General features: G+C 34.6%; 1 protein-coding gene across 3 annotated transcripts in view; it reads right to left on the bottom strand.

Annotated features, from left to right (window-relative positions):
* Positions 1 to 469: 469 nt before the first annotated feature.
* The window catches only part of NR5A2 (nuclear receptor subfamily 5 group A member 2), a 77,219-nt gene continuing 55,226 nt past the window's right edge, over positions 470 to 22,462 (bottom strand). For all 3 annotated transcript variants that reach the window (XM_072420071.1, XM_072420069.1, XM_072420070.1), the window contains 3 exons: positions 21,589 to 21,708; positions 14,972 to 15,119; positions 470 to 3,590 (listed from right to left, as the gene is read on the bottom strand). In XM_072420071.1, the coding sequence (XP_072276172.1) occupies positions 3,343 to 3,590; positions 14,972 to 15,119; positions 21,589 to 21,708 (516 nt within the window). In that variant the 3' untranslated portion in view covers positions 470 to 3,342. The remainder of the gene's footprint in view (positions 3,591 to 14,971; positions 15,120 to 21,588; positions 21,709 to 22,462) is intronic.

Genomic DNA, 22,462 nt, shown 5'->3' with positions numbered 1-22,462 from the left:
TGCCCCCTAATTTTCGACCACCTAGGAGAATTAGGGGGCGCAAGGCCTCCTGGGATACCTACGTTAAGCATCCTGGGAGGCTCTTGGGCACTCTTTCTGCGCATGCCTGAGCATCTTTTTTTTTGAGTTTAGTTCCTCTTTTGGTGCTGATCTAAGTGGGTTTTATTGGTCACAGTATTTCTATCTCAGCCTTAGCTGCTAAATGATGGGGTTGCTTTCAAACTTTGCTCTCTATAATGTCACTGTTACTGACTACAGTATTCTTTTCTTGGATTACCAGAAAGGTTCATTACATAATACAGGTCTATTATATTGACAGCTTTTGAAAATTTTAGTTCACAAATCAAGAAATCATTTTGCAGATATGATCATTTTCAGTATAGATTTGGGTTATACTGATTATACAGTTATACTGATTCTAACCAGTGTGTAAAAAACATACTAGAAATAAAAATACACCACTTCTAAATGACATATTTGGTTTCTTTATTGTGGATATATTTTACAGAAAGATGAAACCATGAGGACAATAAATTAGAATTGGAATTGTCTACAATGGGAACAGCTGTTCCATAAAAATAAACTATTTATAAAGCAAATAACACAGAGACTGAAAGTTCTGTCTGAATGATTGTACAGAAAGTTGTTGGAGGCCATTGCTGGTATTGCTGTGGATGGGACGTGCTGCTCCACATGTGCTCTAAGCACAAAGCTCTGAGGATTGTAGCTCCAGAATTATGTGCTTTACTGGTCCAATGCCTCATACACACATTTTTCAAGTACAAAATAGTTTAGATACATACTGTTAGGAAGCAAGCATAGATTGCTCTGGATGAAGTTCATATGGTTTCTGCAGTAGTGGGAAATAAATGTACATAAGCCATAATTGTTCATGATGAGAGGCAGTTATACACTTACTAGCAAAATACAAAGCAATTAAGACCACATTCAGCAGTCTAGAAACAGTAAAGAGAAAGTTTTAAGTCTCACAACAGTAACACTGTTTAGATAAAGTATTCAAAAGATGATTAAAAAACATTTTCATTATTTGATTCAATCAACCCTTATAACTGTTGTCCCAAGAATGTACATCAGGAATGTGCCACCATGTTTTTTTCCCAGTTTTCAAGTCACATGATGCTCTGGTAGGGTAACCCATGCATGAAACTTGAAGAGCATTGTGAGAGATGTAGCTTATCAGTTACTTAAGTAGCACCCTCTGTGATACAAAAACTGGTTGCCATTTCAATCATCTTAATAACAACTTCTATGCAAGTGTGAGAGTGGAATGCGTAATTTCCATTGGTTATCTTCTTGTCCATTTTAAGTTGGCCAGGAAAGCTTTAAAACTGTAATGCTGAATAAGTTACTGCAACACTAAGAACCAACCAAACACACTGACGTTGCTGCCAATATTAGCCAATAATTCATGTTACTGTCTTTTTCTGATCTAGTTATCAAGTGCACTAGGACTTTTAGGCATCTAAGCATATTTTTCTAGAAGACAGTTTTCAAGATTCTGTGATCTATAAAAGAGATAGAAATTTACACATAGCAACCTAACATGTCTGAAAAAGTGTGGTTGCAAAATTGAGCTACAAATTTATTACCAACAGTTCAAGGGAAAAATTTTTAATAACACGTATCAACCAGATTTCACCTTTTATCCCTCCAGGGAAATCAGAACAATGAAAGCTGGTTAATTGCTTACTGGGTCCTGTATGTTGCTATAATGTTATTATGTTATAATAATTGTAGACTAAACAAAACAATTCTTTATAATTGTTAGACTTAGTTTAAAAATAAATATATTTGCACGTTAAAATGGCAGAGAATTATGAATGTCACCAATTTCTGTTAGCTTTTTTAGGTCTTACAGCTATCATTTCTACATTGAAAAATGGTAAAATAAAACAAGTAGAAATATTCTGCACCAGCAAAGTTGCAGTAACTAGAAAAGCAAGAAGAATGGCTTATATACCTTATTTTAAAGGTTAAAGTGGTACTACTATTTTTATCAGTGATACCCTGGTTTGTTATCTAGTACCATTAGGTTAAACCTACCATGTAAAATACTGAGAGTAATAAATACAGTGTCACAGCAATATATATATATATATATATATATATATATATTCATCATATTTAAATAGTTTGGTAAAGGCAGATCGACATTCACTTGCATGTTAACTCAAAATCAATTTTCAGTATGTTTAACACCAGGTCTTGTTGCATCCTGTGAATTTGTTGCAAAGGTTCCTATACAGAGATCCAGCCAGTAACAGCACTGCAGGCTGACAGTATAAGGCTACTGCCTTGTGACTACAATTCCTAGCTACACTGCCAAGTTGTCATGTGTGTTCCTTCAATTGGTTCAAGGGATGCCTATCAATTCAGATAGTCAGCCCAAAATCTAAATGAAAGCATTGTATGGCAGGTTGACAAGGCTGAGCTTTCACCCTGAAACAGAAAGAGCAGGTAATGGCAGGCTCCAACTAACTAACTAAAAAATAAGATTTGCTATGGAAAACTGTATACAGCAGGAGATGATGCCAAACAGGCTGAAAACAAGATTTAGGGTTTACATATACTTTGCTAACTGCACACTTTTAGCAAGCAGTTTGTAATAATGGTACAATGCAAAGAGCATATAAACAATACAGTAGAATATCTCCCACTATGAACAATGTCCTTCAAAAAAGTAAGAAATAAAGTTCAGATTATTATTGAGACAGGAGGCTACCTCTTTGATGCTTAACAGAATGTTTTGCCTATGCAGTCCTTAAGATTACAACTCTTTTGTCTGAAAGTTAGACTTAATATCCCTGTACATTATGCTGCTTCCCTAACAAGACAACTACTCAACAAATGGAGACATTTTTTACATGCAAATATATCTATATAGATTTATATTTATATATATGAACATTTTTGGTTTGTATTTTGGCCAACATATAAATAAAACACTCTTGGATGGAAATGCATAGACAAATTCGTCGTATTTTTGTATTTAGTGTAAGCAATTAGGATTGTTCAACAATGAATTATTTTCTGTTCTCTTTAATGAGTTTTTTAACGAGCATCCCAGTCTTCTTCCCAAAAGAGATCAGCCCACTTTAGGAAATACAGCAAAGGACCAAGTGACTATGCTTGAGTTCAGGCAGAATGTCCTCTGTAGAATCCTTTGTGGGACATATAATGTCATTCACAGTTTCAAATACAAATACCCTGATCCATCACAAATTGACTATTAAGATTTTTGTGATTATTATAGTTTTTGGACTTCATTTGTCTTTGAGTTTAAATAGTCTTGACTGTGCACAGTTCTACTGAAGAGAAAACTCAGGCCCTCTTTGCGTGAAGCATTTCGATTAGGAGATTGTTACATGGAACATCACCATTGAGATGTTTGTAATATAGATATTCTTCTGCCTGCAAACTAATAGCCCGAATTTCTGGAAGCCGTAGCAAGAGTTGGCCAAATTTGTCTGTTTGCTGGGGGTAGTTACATAGGGTGTAGTCCAGAAGAGCAGCATTTATTTGTTCTTGAACTCCCTCTACCAACTGGAAATTCTCCAAGCTCTTCACATCTAGATCAAATAAAAAAAAACATAAAACAATTAGGAACTTTTACTAAACTGCACTGAACATTTAGTAGTATTAGGACAAAATATAACCTTTATTAAGTAAAGAATGTTTTGAGAAACTGATCAGTTGAACTAAATGTAAAAAACTGCAACCAGACAGGTGCTTTATTGTAGAAGGGACAGGTGATTCTGCAAAGCAAAAAAAAAAAAAACGTACCTGCCTGATTGCAATGTTTTTTTTTTATATTATAATTACCTATCCTTGCTCCATTGTGATTTGGTATAATAGGAGTTTATATGCTGTCATAGTTGATATTAAAGGGATTATGGTATAGATTCATGTACTGTTCCACTGTCATCTGTCCTATGATTAACTGGCAATGTTTGTATTTATGTGTATAACCTAAACTGTTTTACTATTTTGGGATGTGAAGAATAAGCACAATTGTATAGCTCCAAGAAAACATGTCAAATGTTTAGATTTTAGCTTTTCTTAGTCCTATAAATTTTGATGAAAATATCATATTGCATTTATTTATGGTATCAAACTAGCTGAAGTCAATCTCTGTTGGTTCATAGTTCGGTCAAGAGTTACATTACAATCATCAACTTCTTATAACCTCTAGTATCATCAAGACTTTATACAACTGTGCAAACCTTTATGTTAGTTTGCTGTGCAGCTTGTGTATGGTGGGCAAAACAAGGCAATACTATAGGAAATGGAACTAATTGTATTTTTTTAAATTTCTGGTGAGCAATTCAACCATATGCTCAAAAAACACCCCCATACATAAACAATATCACTTTAAACATTTAAAAACTCTCTGATACGCTTTTCTTTTAAATACAAGTCTACAATCATTTGAAAAAGTCAATTTGGTCACATTTTCGGTTCTAGCACAAATACGTTTACAATAATTGTTAACATTTGGTTGTACTAACTGTTAACATGGGGACAATGTATGGTATAAAGAATGAAACAAAAATGACTTCAGGTAGATTTTCATTAGAAATTCATAATACAACTTCAATCAAGCAGAATCAAGGATAGCTTAAATAGAACAAGGTCAAACCCTTTAGTGACACAAGGGTTGTAGATTCACAGCCTGAACATAATATATGGTCTCCTAATGAGTCTCCAGGGCCCATCCTATCTTTAAACCAGAGTACAGCACAATTCATATCATTCAGATTAATTTTTCTGACCCAAGGTGAATTTAGAAACTGACCCACCAAACCGTGAATTCTAATAAAACAAGACAAGAGGTCTTGTTTCCGTGAGACATTTTTCTAAATGATAGCAAAATCCTGGGACAGGCCAAGACTATGCTAATGAACCATCTGCTACACTCAGCTGGAGAGCAGAATGATCTTCATGAGGCACCACCTCCTAAAATATATATCTTTGTGACTGATCATCGGTGGAAAATAGATGGTCTGCTGGCCTTTAACCTTGCTGAAAATTCTCATGCATTTTTATTTTTATATCGAATAGACAATATATCCTCATCTGAGGTGTGTAAAGTAGAAGGTTAAGGTGTCACCCTCTCTTAGGAGTAACGTGAATCAAGGGCACTGTCAGGTTTCATTGGACAAATAAAGTTGAGTGCTGGCTTATCCAAAAATAAAACATCTGCATTTTGTAAACCACAATATCAAGAGGCCTTTTCTTTGCATTTATGCCTTCCAGTTTTCACTGCAATAATCAATTAGTGCAAACATGTAATTTAATTTTTAATCCCAACAAGTTTAAAGAAAAATTATTCATTGTATAGGAAATTTCATTATATCAAAGAAAAAAATATGTATATAAAATATAAGTTATTCTTTAACATTTTACGATACCTGTACAAAATAATAAAACTGGGTATTCATTTGTGCTTGTTTTTCTCATCCAATTATGTACAAGAGAACATACAAAGGAAAAAAGATTTTTGCCTTGCACACTATTGTATAGGTAATTAAAGAATAATCCTTAGCATTTTTAACATTGGTTGGTGGTAAAAAAATAAATCCGAATTCTGGAGCATTTAAAGGCTTCACTGGGTCAAATATTTAAGTAACCTAAATTGAGTTGGAAAGAAAAATTGGCAATTGTTTATACGTGACAAATATATTTTTAATTCTGTCAATGAAATAACTGATTGTCTACAGCAATGTGCTTTTTTCTTTTTATATAATTTAGGTGATGCTATGTATTCAAACATGTCTCCTAGTGATGATTACAAATCCAATGTGGCAATGGATTGGGGGATTTTTCCAGCATGCTATGAATTAACAGTGTAGTAACTAAAGTCAACCCAAATGAGTGAAAGACGTCACAAGCTGTATTTTTTTTAATAATCATCTACCAAACATTTGACAGTGAAACGGTTCTAAACGAAAAAACAAAAACAAAACTGAACACATGTAACAGGTGGTTCAGTATATTGTGTGCTAAACGAATGCTATCATAACATGAGAACTAAACTGAAGGCTGTGAGCAAAACGCAAACATCTAATTACAAATGTCTTCACCTGACTTTTACTGCACATTTACATATTTTGTGTGAATTGACTTTTCTTCTGATTTATACAATATTCTTACTGAATCCAATGTGAAAAACATGCACATTTTTGGTCAATCTTAGGTGTAAGCATTTATAGAGATTTATAAGCGTACACATCTATATCCCTGTCTCCTATATCACTCACATGTACTACATGTAATACTTTCAAGTCAAACAACATAAAAGTAAATTGTTTACTTAATACCCAGAATCAGCTTCTCTTAGTTCCCCTGTAGTAGCCATTTCTAATCTATTCTATTTTATTCACTCAGGGACTAATTACTTCTTTTTTTCCCCTTTTTTTACATGAAACAGCTTCCAAATAAGAGCATAGAGGACCATGTATTATCCTTATTGAACAGTAGACCCTAAGGTCCTTTTGAATATATTACAAATAGGCAGGCAGCAGAGGCATTCCCCCTTCATGTATTCAGGCTACCCTGCATACATTATTGTAATCAAGCCTTCTGTCAGTTAATTAAACAGCATCAGCACACTGCTTAACTTTCTTAATGGACTTAAGCAAACAGCCTTATTTAGCTATGAAGGCGTAATGCTGGTATTTGTTAATCAAATAGATAATTAACCATTTACCAACCACAAACTAATAAAGACTGTATGGAAATGGCTTCATTTCCAGACTGTTTTCTCCATGGGTAGCTAGTAGTGATGACCTCAGGGCAGTGCTGATAAATCCCCCCTACTAGAACACAAGTGCACTCATTGAAAAAAAAACCTCCTCTCATTCAGTCAGCATTGTCATGGGATGTCAATCAGACAATCTGCCTCAAGCAGTTGAATGCCACCTGCATTTGCAGGCAACCTCCCTCATGAAATAGTACAGTTTCCAGAGTCTTTCCTGTATCAATCTATATCTAATGTTTTCACACAGACAATACAGACTGTTTAGGGAAGTAAACAAATTGTGTGCTACCCCAAGAAATAAACAGGCACATGCCTACAGGGGTGTCTTAGTCCATGTTGTTCTTGAAACTTTCTGTTAATCTTCCGGCAAATTCATATTCTTGCTAAAACTCAAAATAAATTGCAACGTATGCACTTTTGGTGAATTTTCAACTCCTAAAACAATCAACCCCACTAAGTTAGAAACACAAGCACCTAATACTCATTCAGTACACTCCCAAAGGCAGATCCTTTTAATTCAGAACTTTTCTGCAGTATACTTTATAATACCAACTGTGAAATGAAAATGGGTAATTCCATTTATTTCTTTGAACAATATTAAAATTGCCCTGCTGAAACAGAAAACATTTGATGAGTATGGACACTATTTTTTTACTTTTCAGTATTTTCCATAAACATTTTTCATTACATTACAAACAATATATAAAGGTTAAAAAAAATGCAATTTAACATTCAATTCCAAAGCTATTTTTTCCCGTGATTTAAACACACAATGTTTCTTCTACAAAGTTTGTGGGATGTTAAGGAAATTATTATTATAAGGGGTTAATGAGTGTCCTGGGAATTAAACTGGTAGAAACCAAATGATCAATTAATATAGTTGTTGTGGACTAACAAGGTCACCTCTATGCTGTCTGTATCAATAATGTCCTAATATCATTACACACTGAATAATCCATCCATTAACGTGAGTACTGTATTCCGTGTTTGATAGACGGCAAATCCATAGTACAGTCGGGGAGGCCTCGTATCTTAGGCTGTCGGAGACACAATGCTGACTGAAGACTTTTTGCTCCGTTTTTAAGTGACTTTGATTTCTGCGTCCCGAATCAGGTATTTATAACAAAGCATGTGAATCTTGTACTGCTGAATATAGAAGCAATGCATATGGAGTATGCATATAAATATTAGACTTTAAAAATGCCTAAAAAATTTACTTTTTGGTGGATTCTTTAAATACATATGTGATTATATCTACTAATGTTTTAATGTTACATTTCTCTTTTTTTCACTTTCTGCAAAACAAGTGAATAAACAGACTAATGAGACAGTGTTTTGACACAAGAACAGGTCTTAGTAAAAAAAAAACGCATTTGAATCCATGATATTTGGACTACAATGCACCTTTTTTAAAAAAAAAACTTTAGTTGTCCCCTCTGATTATCCAATGTGTTTAATCTAAATGGCAAAAACTTTGGTTAATTTTGCCTATCCCTAATTAGGAGCAAAATCCTTTGCTACACCAATCACAGGTGGTTTATCTTAATCTACACAGGGTCATCTTAATAAGATCAAAGCATCAACCAGCTAAAGTCCTGAAATTTCACACACCAATAAATAGATAAATGATTTTGAGTAACTTAAGATTTTTTATATGACCACTCAAACTTTTACACTGAATCATCAATATTTTCAGCTGTTTCGTTATTAGTTTTTTTTTTTTATAAAAAAAAAATTAGGCTAATAAACCACATGACAAAGTTGTTAACATTTAAATACAAAGTTTATTTCTCTATAAGCTCTACAGTGCTTGCTTTATTCAGTAAGCCAAAAAAGTTACCCCTCTGTACCTCATTGATTTTACTTTGTTACTAAAGGCTCAGCTCTATTTGTTGAAGGGCCTTTGAACAAACATAGTTAGCCCTGTAGTCAGGGATGTTAAAGTCCTAAGTAACAAAGCAAACAAAATCAGAGGAGCACACAAACAAACCTTTTTGGTTAAGGTAGATATTAGCAGCTACCTTGTGGTACCTTGGTTGACATGTTGACTTTAGGAACTAAGGAAATCCAATCTTCCTTCGTACCTAAAGTCAACATGTCAAACCTTACAAAATGTGCAAACGTTAAATCTGTTTTTCGGGAAAAAAACAACAATAAAATGTGAAAATACATTCCATTATAGGATGTTACTATTAGCAGCGTGTACATAGGATTTTTTAACATTTACATAAAAAAGTTATTTTTTTTAGTTACTTTTTTTTTTTTTTGATGAATGCCCAAACTCAAAATGCATAGCCCAATCTAGTGTATAAAACTGCAAAATAATGTATACATACTAAGGATTGTAAATGCTCATCGCATTTGACCAAATTAAATTTTTAAATAGAACAATATTTATTTAAAATGTTTATTAATGTTCACTTTATAGCCTATGTGTATATATAGCCCCAAAATACCTTTTTTATGCAGTTTCTTTGAAAGGGACAGGAAGTTATCAGAAAGACTCAATATGCAAATAAATCAGGCAGCTGAATCCTCTTCCTGCAGCGTTTCTGCTACAGAAACATGACAGATCACGCTCTTATGTCTAAATAAGAGGGGACACGCGCAGACATTTTTTACTGAAAGTGAAATAACAACGATTAATCGTGTGGCCATCGCAAGTCCCGGCTGGGTCTGCAAGCGGACACTAAATGAAAAGTCTCTATTGATTTTTCCATGGCTGCCTGTAAGTGTTACATCAATAGAAAAAGAAAGCAAAATGTTTCACAGCGAGGAAAGATACTGGATTATTTGGTGTTTCCGACAGTAACTTAGAGAGGGTGATGGACGAGAGGTGTAGCAAAACTAGAGCTGGGAGGGAGAGACTAAGAACAGAGGTGAGGAAAGGAATAAGAAGCAGACAGGGAATGAAAGAAAAATTAGTCAGACCATCCTGGAATACAGAATGAGTCATGAGACTTAATAATAATGAAATATGGACCTAAAAAGCCTTGAATGTAAAATGTTGTAGGATAGAATAGAGTAGAAAACCACTGTATTATAATATGAAAGATAGATATTGAACTACGTTGGTCATTTCTATGGGCCCTGTAGAAAATTACATGTAAATCAGTCATTAAAATCACAAATAGGATTTAGAAATGTTAATTTAGTTACAAAATAGTTCCTGTTTACAATCATAGGGGCTTCCTTTAAAGTTGTTACTCAAGATGCGCCCAATATTTACCCATAATAGTCTGTTTTTTTCTGTTTGCTTTCAATATGTACATTATTGGTAAGAGTTGGTTGAACATATTTTAAAAGACCTCATGGAGCAGAAGGGGTCAGCCTTTTGCAGTTTTCAGCCTGCCCAAAGTTTGGTCCTCCAGAGAACACTCACTGGAAGTTGTCTTGTGCTGCCCCATATACATTGGATTGTCATATATTCTACAAACCGCTACGTGATTTGTATAGGCATCTTTAAACCTAATATTCAAACAACATCCATGATGAGCCATCATTATTTTAACTCCAATACATCGCTAGGGTGTTAAAAAATGGTAACAAAAATGGTAAAAAACAGTGATGTTAATATTAAATGCTTGTGATATTCAGACCATATACATCTGAGTTAGTAAGTACTTTTATCAGTTCCAAGTGATGTGTATATGTGTATGGCCAAGTTGATAGGAATCGTTTGTGTGATCATTTCAAGATTTTATGTGAAAAAAAAATGTTTTTATTCTGTAATTACTGTACTGAGACTATAACTAATGACCTTTTATGAAAAATACAGATCATTGCAAAGCTTAGAATTGCTTTAATCAGAATTCTACCTGTGACTAAAGGATACCTGTCAGAACATTAACCTATAGATTGGCATTCATGACTTCTGCTTCTGAAAAAGCTAGCTGCCGAGAACTTTAGCCAAAAAAACACAACTTTAGCTAAAAATAAAACTAAATAAAAGCTGCAGTATTCAGCTTCATTACAGAAATTCCACCCTCTATCCCATTATTTGTTTTCTGCTGATAAATGTCCTTAGTCTGATGTCCAGTAACATTCAGCCCACTTTATCTTATCCAGATCACCCTGGACTTGCCCTAGTCTGTTAAGCTGCATATACACGTGCAATTACTGTCGTTGTAAAGGATCTTTCATGATACTTTCCAACGACTAAGACTAGGATCATTCGTCGTCCATTGTCCGTGGATCCGCCAGGACGGTCGTTTGGATGATGGGCACTGTACACATGCCAGATTCTCGTCCCATATCAGCCCTGAGCCGATTATCGGGCGAGAACCATTGGACGTATGTACGTAGCTTTACTGTACAGTGAAAGGAGAAGAGTAATGAGCTCTTCTCTCTGTCACTCTGCTCTCTCTTTCTATCAGCAGCTCAAATTTTGACTGACTATTTGTACTGCTTCTTCCTTTCACACACCAGATCTGCTATACAGGGACTGTAAGAGACTGAAACCAGGTCAGGTTAAAGTACTTATACAGCTTGCATTCAAACATTTGGCGTATTAATGATTACAGAACTGCATTGATTTGTGTCTTCTATATCTGCTTAGAGATTTAATGCTAATGCTGCAGTTGTAATTATTTAAGTGGCTGACCTTGGACAGGTAAAGAGATAAAGGTTCCTGCCTTCCCCTGGCACCCATTTGCTGCATGCTTGGATCTGACTCAAAAATAATAAAGCCAGACACAGCCAGGCAGGTAGTATTGTAAGAAGGCCAACAACAGCATTGCCCATATTTCTCTCATATACTTGAATAATATACTTTGTTCATTCCTATATTTTCTTTCTGCTGGTTTTTCTTTTCCCATGTTCTTTCCAAATCATACCAATAAAGCATGAATATAATTGCATGGATTGTTCACACTCAGTATTGCATTTCAGCACTGCAACTCTCTCTACCACTAAAGGTTAAATAAATGAGATTGCAATCAAAATATTTTATTAAGCTATTTAAAAATACTCAGCACTCTCCATATATTTTACATTATTTTTCCATCCTGCTAAACAAATAACTATTGATTGGACATAAAACCTCTCACTGACTTATGATCAATGAGATGCTTTAGCCACAAAATGAAAAAATACTTACTACATTCAGTTTAATAAAGATGCAAGTCAGACAGCAAAGGTTTTAACCTTTTAGGTTCCTGTTCCCTCATAAGTATGAATATTTTTATGCTTATAGAAAATGTATTTTTTTCTTTTTTGGGAATATCATACCTAACCCTAACCACTTATGCTATGCAACTAAAGAAAATCTGAGTAGAGATAATGTTTTCATTTTTCTTCCCTATTGCCTACCATAAGGCTGTTCTCACTTATGCTCCCCTAGTTTTTAACCATTACTTATCACCCCAACATACCTTCTTATATTGACTCATAACCCCCAACACTGAAAAGTGAAGCCTTACTTATCTATAATTTTAATCATTAGGATCCAACTTTCTCCAATACATATCCCTTAACCTAACCCTTGATATGAACCCCTATATGACCTGTTGCCCAGCCTGTTTCATCATTTGGACATATGAACACTTACTGTACCTTACTAACACTTAATGGACCTCTGTAGACTTTTTTTTTATTTTCCTTACATAGGTTCCTACTTAAGACAGTGAGGGAAATTATTTCTTTAGACTACGTTGCAATAGCAGAAAAGTTTATTTTTCTTGTTTTGTTTCTCAGACTTCTATAGGAGATAATGATGTGGTTATTTTTAAATTGAGGGGCTTGGAGTTGTAAAAGTGTTGTAATATCTAGCAGTCTTATGTTACAGAGTTATAAGTCCTAAAGCATGCCCAGTCTACAGGAACCCCTGTAGCAATCTCACAGTCTTCTGTTGCCTGAATGTAGTCTCTGACAGTTTTCTGTAGTATTATCTTTACTGCATATTATGTACAGCCATTCGAAGATGTTCTCTAGTCTCCAAAAAATAAGAATATTGACTACCACTAACACATAACCTATTAAAATGAACTCTATGATAATTAACCTATGATAATTGAATTAACTTGGCATTTACTTTCAAGTAAAAATACCTGAAACACATTTTCCTGCATACAGATTCCCCACGGCCACAGATTGCCCATAACAAATAATTATATGTGGTAAAAAATTTATCTGAAGGGGAGTTTACTTAATGCAGATGTCAGATAAGAAAAAACATCAGCAACCTTTACAGCCACTTCCGGAAGCTTTCATGGATGGATAACAAATAACACCGGGTTATGACTAGAAGTTAAAATGTGCATTACAGGGCAAGGTAAGGTCCACATAAACGGTCTAAGACCACTTGTTCTGAACAAATTGCCTACTAAAATTGGATCTAAAAATTGAGTATATAATGTATACCTATTTTACTTATGTTCTGCCTGCAGCATCAAGGAAAGAATGACTTTACAGAGCTTCCAGTGAGATCCTGAGGGGTACAGAGCAGCCCAAATCAAATGAAGATACCCCTGTAATAAACTGGAGTGTCTTCTGCTAAGATTTGGCCTACTCTGCATTCCCCAGGAACCTTTCCAGAAGAATGATAACATCACGCTTAGCAATCCAGAAGAAATCTTACTTTTGCTATATGAGTATATTTTAGGCCCACTATCAGTAGGCAATATATACAGTGACAAAGTTCCAATGGCACTGTAAATTGTGTTTTAAGAATAGTTTTAAAAGCGCTACATCCCAAACATGAAGCTAGGCTGTCTTTCACTAAGTAAATGCACATGAGAATACTAAGTGATACACAGAAAATCAAGCATAATTTGCCTGCAAAGAGAGAATAAATAAAACTTTTCCTTATTGGTACATGATCTTGTTTAATTTAAGCCTGGTGTGTCTGGGCTCTCCCAATACACAGCATGATGTTGTTTGACAGCATAGCTCTATTAGGATCACAGCAGTTATGTAATGTTGACCTGAAGGAATAGCTCTACATGGGAAAACTGTCTACATACATGCACCTGGATCTCCAAGCAGAACAATTATTGTTCAAATGTATATTGTTTATGTATAATTGATGTAAAATATATAAAGTTAAACAATATTTGTTAGGCAGAATTCAGTTACCAGTAGTGCTTACTGAAGGTATTCTACACGGCATGTCTGCCATCACTTTCCACCATTTTATCATTCCAGGCATTTGTGGCACTCTAATAAACAAGACATTGTAAGCCTAATTATCCTTTTGTCAAGAGACACCTACAAGATGAAAATCCAATTCAATCCAATTAACTTGTATAGTGACTTCTGCAATGATCTTATTTCTTTTAGCAAGAATATGACATCTGTTATATATATTATATATTAGGATTAGCTTAAAGTGCACAAACCAAAAGTCTCCTAGAGATAGTTGCAGGCTGCAGGTATTGCAGACAGTATGATAACTGGCTGTCCATACCAGTTTTAGAATGACATAAGTTATCATTTAGACCCAGGTCTGGCTCCTGAAGACTGACAGATCAATATTGCTCAGGTAATTATTTGTTTATTGATAAAGTGTTTAGATTTCAATCCATCACTGGTCTTAGAGAGTGACTTCTATCTGTCTGGTGACACTACAAAACATTTTTTTCTTCCTAAAGAATGAAGCCACATTATAATTTATTTATAGTTATAAAAAGCACTTTAATGGAGAAGCAGGAAGAAATAGTTTGCATTGCTGGCCTGCCTTTTCTTTCCAAATATTACTTATGGGTTTAATGTTCATAGCCTATGAATGTATAGACAATGTACGGCAAATATAAATTCATGCAACTATGTATTTGTTATTGGAAATTGTACATTAAAAATGACTGATTATGCCTCTAGAACATATGTCTTTTTACACACACCTGTCCTCAGTAAGGACATGTGGACTTGTCTGAAAAAAATCTAATCTGTAAATGTAAAAAGAGATCAGTTGCCACATAATGAGGGAGTTTTGGACATTTTAACCGAGTTACTTTTTTCACCGGCATGCAACTTTCTGTCAGGCATCAGACGTGTGATTTACACAAGGTGATTCCTTTTTGTATTGCAGTGTAACTACCACAGATTTGATGTGACTTTTTGAAATGACTGTACTATATAAATGTAAGTTGTTTTTTTTAAAGGTATGTAGTATACCTTTAAAAAAAATCAATCATGGTGGATGGTATTCAATCTCTATTAACAGGTCTACTTTATGTTATTTTATACACTTACCAAGACTGAAGAGCACCAAGAATTTCAAACACACAAACTCTCTCAGATCAAACTGAAGTGATCTTAGCTTGCCCACCAGTTCCTGTGCATGGCTCATGAGGTTGTTTAGTGTGGTGCCAGCCTGGGACACAATGACAGAGTAGTCCACCTGAAAAAAGGCATAAAATGAATAAGAACAGGAAATCAAAACAGGTACAAAGAAAAAAGATACCTGCAATCATCCGAGGTATTATCATACCCTCAAATTATTTACACAGAAAGTGGTTTGTGAGTTTTAGTCACATAATTGTGTCTAGTCCTAAGCCTAGACTGAAACAATTCAACTAAAAACTGAAATGAAATATGTCATAAAGGTAAATATTCAAATCTGTTGGTGTGACAACATTGTTTAATTTAAGGCATATACTTACATAGTACATATACTGTTTTTAAAAAACTTTGCAAATACCAGCTTTCAGAAATATCAATATATGCATATCCCTAAACACGTACCTGACTTCTCTATATCAATTCAACCTGTCCCCACTGCCTTCCTTAAGTGCTCAGACCTGGCAATAAGTTGCTGAGATAGAAGGGGACAAGGAAATGATACTAACGCACCTACCTATTACAGTGCCTACAAGTCAGTGCAAAACAATTAAATGTATCACAATGACTATGGGATTTAAGAAATTCAAGTGAATATTTGCTATGGTATAGGGAAAAATTGGTTCCCTAATGGTGGCCATTTGGGAACTTTTGACCATCAGGTCAAACACAGGCAAGTAGTCCTTTCATGGTAGGTACAAATTTCTGTGGGCTAAAGAAAGGGTACCATACAACATGTGTCATGGTGCTACATTGACTGGTCTTCATGAGCTTTCTGGTGGATCTAAGCACTTAGTGAAATGACCTCTTAAATAACAAACAGTGTATTAAGATTGAATCCTCTTTTTTTTTCGTTATTATTTACTGAATAAACCTAACCTGTTTTTCTATTGTTATGTTAAACCTAGACTGTTTTTGTTCTTATTTGTGCATACAAAAATATCAGCGACTGAAACTACAAAGTGCATCTACAGCAATATAATCAGGGTACGTCTCCCCCCCCCCCCCCACCCTTACCTGTCACTCAGCCAGACCATGCAAGATGAATTTTTTATATGTATTGATGGCTAATTTCCATAATTATGTGCTCCTGCCACCCCCACCATTTGAGTGGGATTATCTAGAGATTCTCTTGTAAGAATTTGCAATTAAAAGCAGGAACTAATTTAACAAGTATTTTTTTTCAATATTATGATTATATTTAGAGGTGAGTAAGTCTATCATGAAACAACACTGGTGGTTTGACCAAATCAGATCCTGTCCAGAGAATTACAATATATGCATACAGAATTGTTTGATCTGCAGAGTAGAACAATAAACTAGGCAAAACTTCATGAACATTTTTGGAAGAGTTAAAAAACTGTGATCTAATAAAGTATAAAACTTAAAGTATAAATCTTGTTTTAAAGGTTTGCCCAATTTGTGAATCCATTCGCTTTTTTAATAAATGCTATTCTTAAAAAAAAAGACAAAAGGAGGAAAAAAATGACAGAGGCCTTTTGCAATTTGTTAAAGCTGTTATCCCTGTTGCTTTATTGGAGAGATTCCTTTCTATGGGAGAGAAAGGAAGGAATTTTTTTTTCAAGGGGGGCACCAACCCCTATTAGAGTTTCCTAACTTGCTCTACCTTTATATCAATCAATTTCTTTCTTAGAGTGGAGAAGTCAAAAGAACAAAGATAACGTAATAAAAATGTTTAGCTCCCCCTTGTAGGTAAGGTTAAAAAAGAAAAAATAAAACAATAGATGCTCTATAAAATCTAAACTCAGAAAGCGGAATATTTTGCTGCATGCAAGGCTCTAAATAGGCTGGTTGCATTAGTTTTCCTTTTTGGCCTTAATTTTCACTTAGTGATCCTGTCGATGTAACACACATCCTGAAGTGAAAACATTTATTCAGTGTAACGTATTTATAGGGGGAGTTGAACGTCCTATTTTACCAATATAAATTACTAGTGTTATTAATAATAATATTATTATTATTATTATTAGTGTTCTAGGACACTGTTTTTCTAAACTCACCGGTTGCCAATTTTACTTAGATGTCAACAGGACTCAAATTGTACTGGCAGTTCGCTACTCCAATGTAAAAGTGATCAGAGTAGCTTCTATAAAAATGCCAGTGTGCAGTTTGGAAGCCTCCTTGTGATGAAGTTTAGTGAAAAAAAAATTAAAAAGTGTTCAAAAACATACATGTATTAGTTTTTATCCTATGTGTTCTCTGCTTCCAAAAAATATATATTATGTTTGGTGTTTTTGGCCCAAAATGCATGTTTTACCATAAACAAAGAAGAAAAACTCTGGGCCCTTAGACTATTAATGTACATGTCACACAAAACCATCCAATCTTTTGGGCAATTTCTCAAACAGATGAAGTCACTGGGTTACCAATCCACCCGTTATGTAACCCATAAGAATAATCTCAGCATCAATTTTACAATAAACTTTATGAGGTTTGTTAATACTGTTATCAGAGTACATTCTGGTCAAACAAAAAGTTTAAGCACTTTAACACATATGGGAGAGACCTGCCCAAGGCCTTTGTATTTCATCCTGGCATTGTTTATTTACCGGTAACCTGCTGTTCTGAGACTTCTTATTCCCTAACCTACAATTATGTAAGTCAAAAAGTTTTACACACAACTACTAGAGATGCACTATAAACACAGGAACATCTAAATGGTGTAAAAGAAAGACAGAAGAAGCCAGGGTATTTGTATTTGTGGCATTTATGTTAGAAGAGGTGTACACGTTTGTTCCTAAAGATAGGAAAATGCATGACACAGTATAATGGGTGTATTCACAATAACGACAACTCATAGATCTGTCTATATATTGATTACTACTAGTTGAATGTTCTCTACAACAAAGCATTTGAACCACTTTATGCAACCAATACTATTGTTTTAATTGTGACAACATGAAAGTACTTATGTATGAAATATGCAGCTTTTATGCAGCCAGCAATATACAATAGTCACCTGAGGAAGCCCTTGGAGGCGAAACACGTCGGGACACAGATTGTTTAACTACAATTTATTTAGGGAGTTTATGTCTAGTTATTATGTCAAAAGGAACCCCTGTGCTGCTATACACAGTGGGGCTGACCTCAACCATGTCATTATTGTGAACACACCCATTATACTGTGTTATGCATATTCCTATCTTTAAGAACAAACTTGTACACCTCTTCTAACATAAATGCCACAAATACCTTGGCGTCGTCTGTCTTTTTTTACACCATTTACATGATCCCTATCAGGGTATGTGGCTCAATCAGACCAACAAAATCTGACTAGCAATTCTTACTAATTTTGCCATATATAAACACAGGAACAGTCTACATGTGCATGTTGATTCATGAAACGAGTGGGGACTCTTCACTTATAAAAAAGAATGTTCACAAAGAATAGTGAATAAAGGAAAGTGGAATTCACTAATCCAAATATGTGAAAGGAAAATTCAAAGCAAAGTTTAAACGTATGTCAATTTATGTGAACAGTCCCCACTCATTTGGTAGATAAACCCTTATTTACTTGTATGCACTCTAAATATTTTTATAAAAAATATAATATATATAATATAATATTCCAGTACCATGTGATTCCCTGATGATAAAAAAAAAACAGATTTATACCTTTGATCTGCCTATGCTGCAGTCTTGCAGAATAGGGAATATACATAATACAGAATTACTAAAAATGAGCTTTTTTAAAGTCTGGTCAACTAATATAAAAGGCATTAAACATAGAAAGTTTGGGTTTTGTTAAATGCATTATAAATTTAGAATAATGGCAATGTCTCTAGGTCATATATATCTTTTTAGGGGTCCAAAGAGTTGCCATATAACATCATTTTACCACAAGAACCTGCATTTGGCAGGGCACATGTAAGTTGGCAGAACTGACCTAATTCTGTCAGATCAAATTTTTTCTATGAGACACATTAGACTTGCTCCTATAAACTCTCCTATGGTGGGTAACTTCAGGTTTCTCTGAGGACAGCTCACAGTCTAATAGCTGGGTTATAGTCTGTGTTGTAAAAGTGGCTCCTTTAAACAAAGCTAGAAAACAACTTTACCAAAAAAAAGGAATACTGAAAAATAAAAAGCTACATTTAGTTCACCTTTCAATTTAGAATATTTTTTCAAATTGACTACTATTAAATGTTGCACAATATGAAGAATTAGCTGAAGAGTAGGTTACACTTCTGGGAACAAGGGTTAGTACAACAGCACCATTTTCACAGGTGTGTGATCACAATTTTTTAAGGAAATGTAATCAGGTATGTTTAATGTTTTCAGTATAGCATTGGGTAAAATAGGAAGAAAATTATTATCCAGTATTTTTTTTCCTAAATGTTATTTGTTAAAGTATGTTCATGGGGGTAAACTGATAGTTTTAAGGGGATCAAAATTTGCATCTCTGCAGAAACAATTTAGCTTCCAGGACTAGTATGTGAACCCAACTATAACTGGCTACACTAATTAATAATTTGTAAAGAAATAATAATATTTGTCTTTGACTTTGGGTATTTTTTTCTAAGTGATTCTAACTGCTTTCCTTAAGCAACCTTAGTAGATTGCTAACCAGTTTGGCCAATAAATCTAGCAGTATACACTTTTTTTTATTCTATTCAGTCTGTTTTATACTGTTCATTCTGCAACTCTTCTATAATACATGACCAACCCACTGCAAACAGCATGTCCCGTAACTCTGGTCATCATACCTATCCACCCCTTATAACCTGGAACATGCAGCTGTCAAGAGGCCATTGCTAATATGTTGACTAGACCCAAACAAATGATGTGTCATGTCAGTGTGCTTCCACATTAGATTGACCTTTAACCCATTGGGCCTGTCACTGTACCTATGTTTGATTGACCCTTTACCTCATTATACATATCAGTGCTATGAAGTTAATTGCCAGTATAACTGACCCTTTAACCTCATAAACATGTCAAAGTCAAAAGGTTGCCCCAAATTCTGTTTGTGAAATGTAAGTATGAAAACAGGTGACATGTTCAGTGTGTCAGTAACAGCTGTGACAATATGCACCTGTTGCAGTGCTGCATGAGTGCGTCCCAGAATAGCCACAAGTTAGTGCTTATCATACATTGTAACTAAAATCTGACGTCTATGTATGTGTAAGCACTGACTTTCCTGCATACATACTGTCTGTGTAAAAGCAACCCTGATCTAAAAAAAAGTTACTTTTTTGTATTTGACTTTTACATGAAGCCCTTCCAATACAGTACAGTGCACCTATTTGTTGATAATTATCGAATATCCAAGGGTATGTATATGTTTTTCATATGCCTAATTCAAGTAATTGTATCCGCATGCCCTAAATGTTAAAAACATTTTTTTTTGTGTATATTTGTAATCACATATCAACATGGGCTACATCTACCTATTACACAAACGGCTCTGTTGTGCTTTACTGTTCTTTAGGACAATGCTTTTTATTATTATTATGTTATTATATAGCTCTGACATTACTCAGTACTTTTCTGAGTCCATAGTCATTTCATTACCTGTCTCTGAAAGAATCTAGCTTAATTGACCCATCGCCGTGTCTCTGTGCTTCCTCTTTGCATTGCAGACAGATAATGGCTGTGAAGGACCTGCCAACCAGGTGCTCATAGCCAACCAGGTGCTCAACATAGCTTCCTGAAAACATCACAACACCCTGCCTCAGTACTTTTCTTAGAGCTCTAAACCCTGCTGCAAATAGTGGGCTGGCATTTGGAATCAGTTATGCAAGTATTAATCCTAATGGGTGGATATCAGGAGGAGTGGACATCCTTAGGCAGGCTATATTTGCATTCACATAACCATAGGAATCGACTGCATGTGATGCAGAGTCGCCATAGTTGTAACTACTTCAAACCAATAGATGAAAAGGGAGAGTAGGGAAACTTTGGATGCAAAAGGACAGAAGATTTAGTTCGGACAGTTCCATCGGACAGAAAGTATTGTGGGCTCTAAATGACTTGCTGCAGCTCCTAACACACACTGTAAAAAGCTTTGTGCAGTAAAACCAAAATAAGTAATTATTTTAGTTATAAATAAATAAAATTTATAAATAAATAATATATTAATTATAAATAAGTGATTAGTAAAATAAGTACACCAAAATAAGCAAAAAGGGTACATCTGTCCAAGATTAAAGGCTTAGGTTACTTTGAAAATATGTGAAACAATTTACAGATCTGTTTTTTTATACAGTATGATGCAAATATCCAGCCTAGGGTCAGTGTAAATGCTGGGTACTGCCTATCATCAGCACACTTCAAACAAAAATATAATGAAAGTTGTATACAAGCCTATTCTTCTTATATTATGCTTTCGAAATAATTATACAGTAAATAAGTATTTTATGGTTGTTAATCATTGTGGCTAGCATATAGAAAAAATTACAGTCAAAACAGCCTACATGACATAAAGCTAAGTACCTCTACTGAACTGGTCTTGACACATCCTATAGCATACAACAGGCTGCTTTTTGGAGTCAATAACTATCACTTACCTGTTGTCCCGTAACTAGAAGTATGGAGCCTTCCTTTCCATGGAGAACTTGTCGGAATATGTGATCTAGAATTAGTAGTTCACTCCAACAATTCTGTAAAAGCTTCATCTGATCATCTACCTGTTCAGAAAAATAAAAGAAAAATATTAAAATATTTGGTATATTCACTGACACACTCAAACCTCCTATGCTATGCTATAAATTTGGATTCAAATGATTTTAAATTGGGTCTGGAGTGCAAAGAAACACACGTTTATTTGTATAAAGGGGGCTTTAAACTAAAATTTGACCATCTGAAGATTGGTATTAAGTCTTTTCAGATTTAAAAAACTGCAATGCTTTTGGCTAATATTAATGGTTTGGTGATGACATTTGGAGGAACGTGCCAATATATATTTATGTTATACTGTCAGTTTTATAAACTTTAAGGACAGCTGAGCTTAAATAAAAGCAACTGCCTATATTGGAGATCTTTTTTGTTCTGGCAGGAAAGGAGTTAAACCACTGCCCAACAATCTGCTAATCTATGGGAACCTGAGTTGGTCTTCCCTCTACTTGTAATATACTCAAACCTCATTAATTATAAGATGGAGGCAGAATTATCTTGGCATGTAAAGAAATGTGAATGCTTTATACTGCTGCCATGCACAAGAATGGCTATCATACAGGAGTAGTATTGTTAATAGGGTGAGTGTTCTCAGGGGCACCATTGTTAATGATTAAAGACGTCCGGTTTCCATGAAAGAGCAAAAACTTTGGTAAACACACAAGAAAAATGCAGTGTCAAAAAATGCTGCTAGCTCTCATCAACTGCCAACCATTAATCATCATTTAAATAGATCATGCCTGTGAATGCAACACCTCTGTTCTCATA

This window comes from Pyxicephalus adspersus, chromosome 8 (assembly GCF_032062135.1).
Source record: "Pyxicephalus adspersus chromosome 8, UCB_Pads_2.0, whole genome shotgun sequence".
NCBI lineage: Eukaryota > Metazoa > Chordata > Amphibia > Anura > Pyxicephalidae > Pyxicephalus > Pyxicephalus adspersus.
The sequence above is the reverse complement of the archived record's forward strand: the minus strand, read 5'-3'. Positions and strand labels throughout refer to the sequence as shown.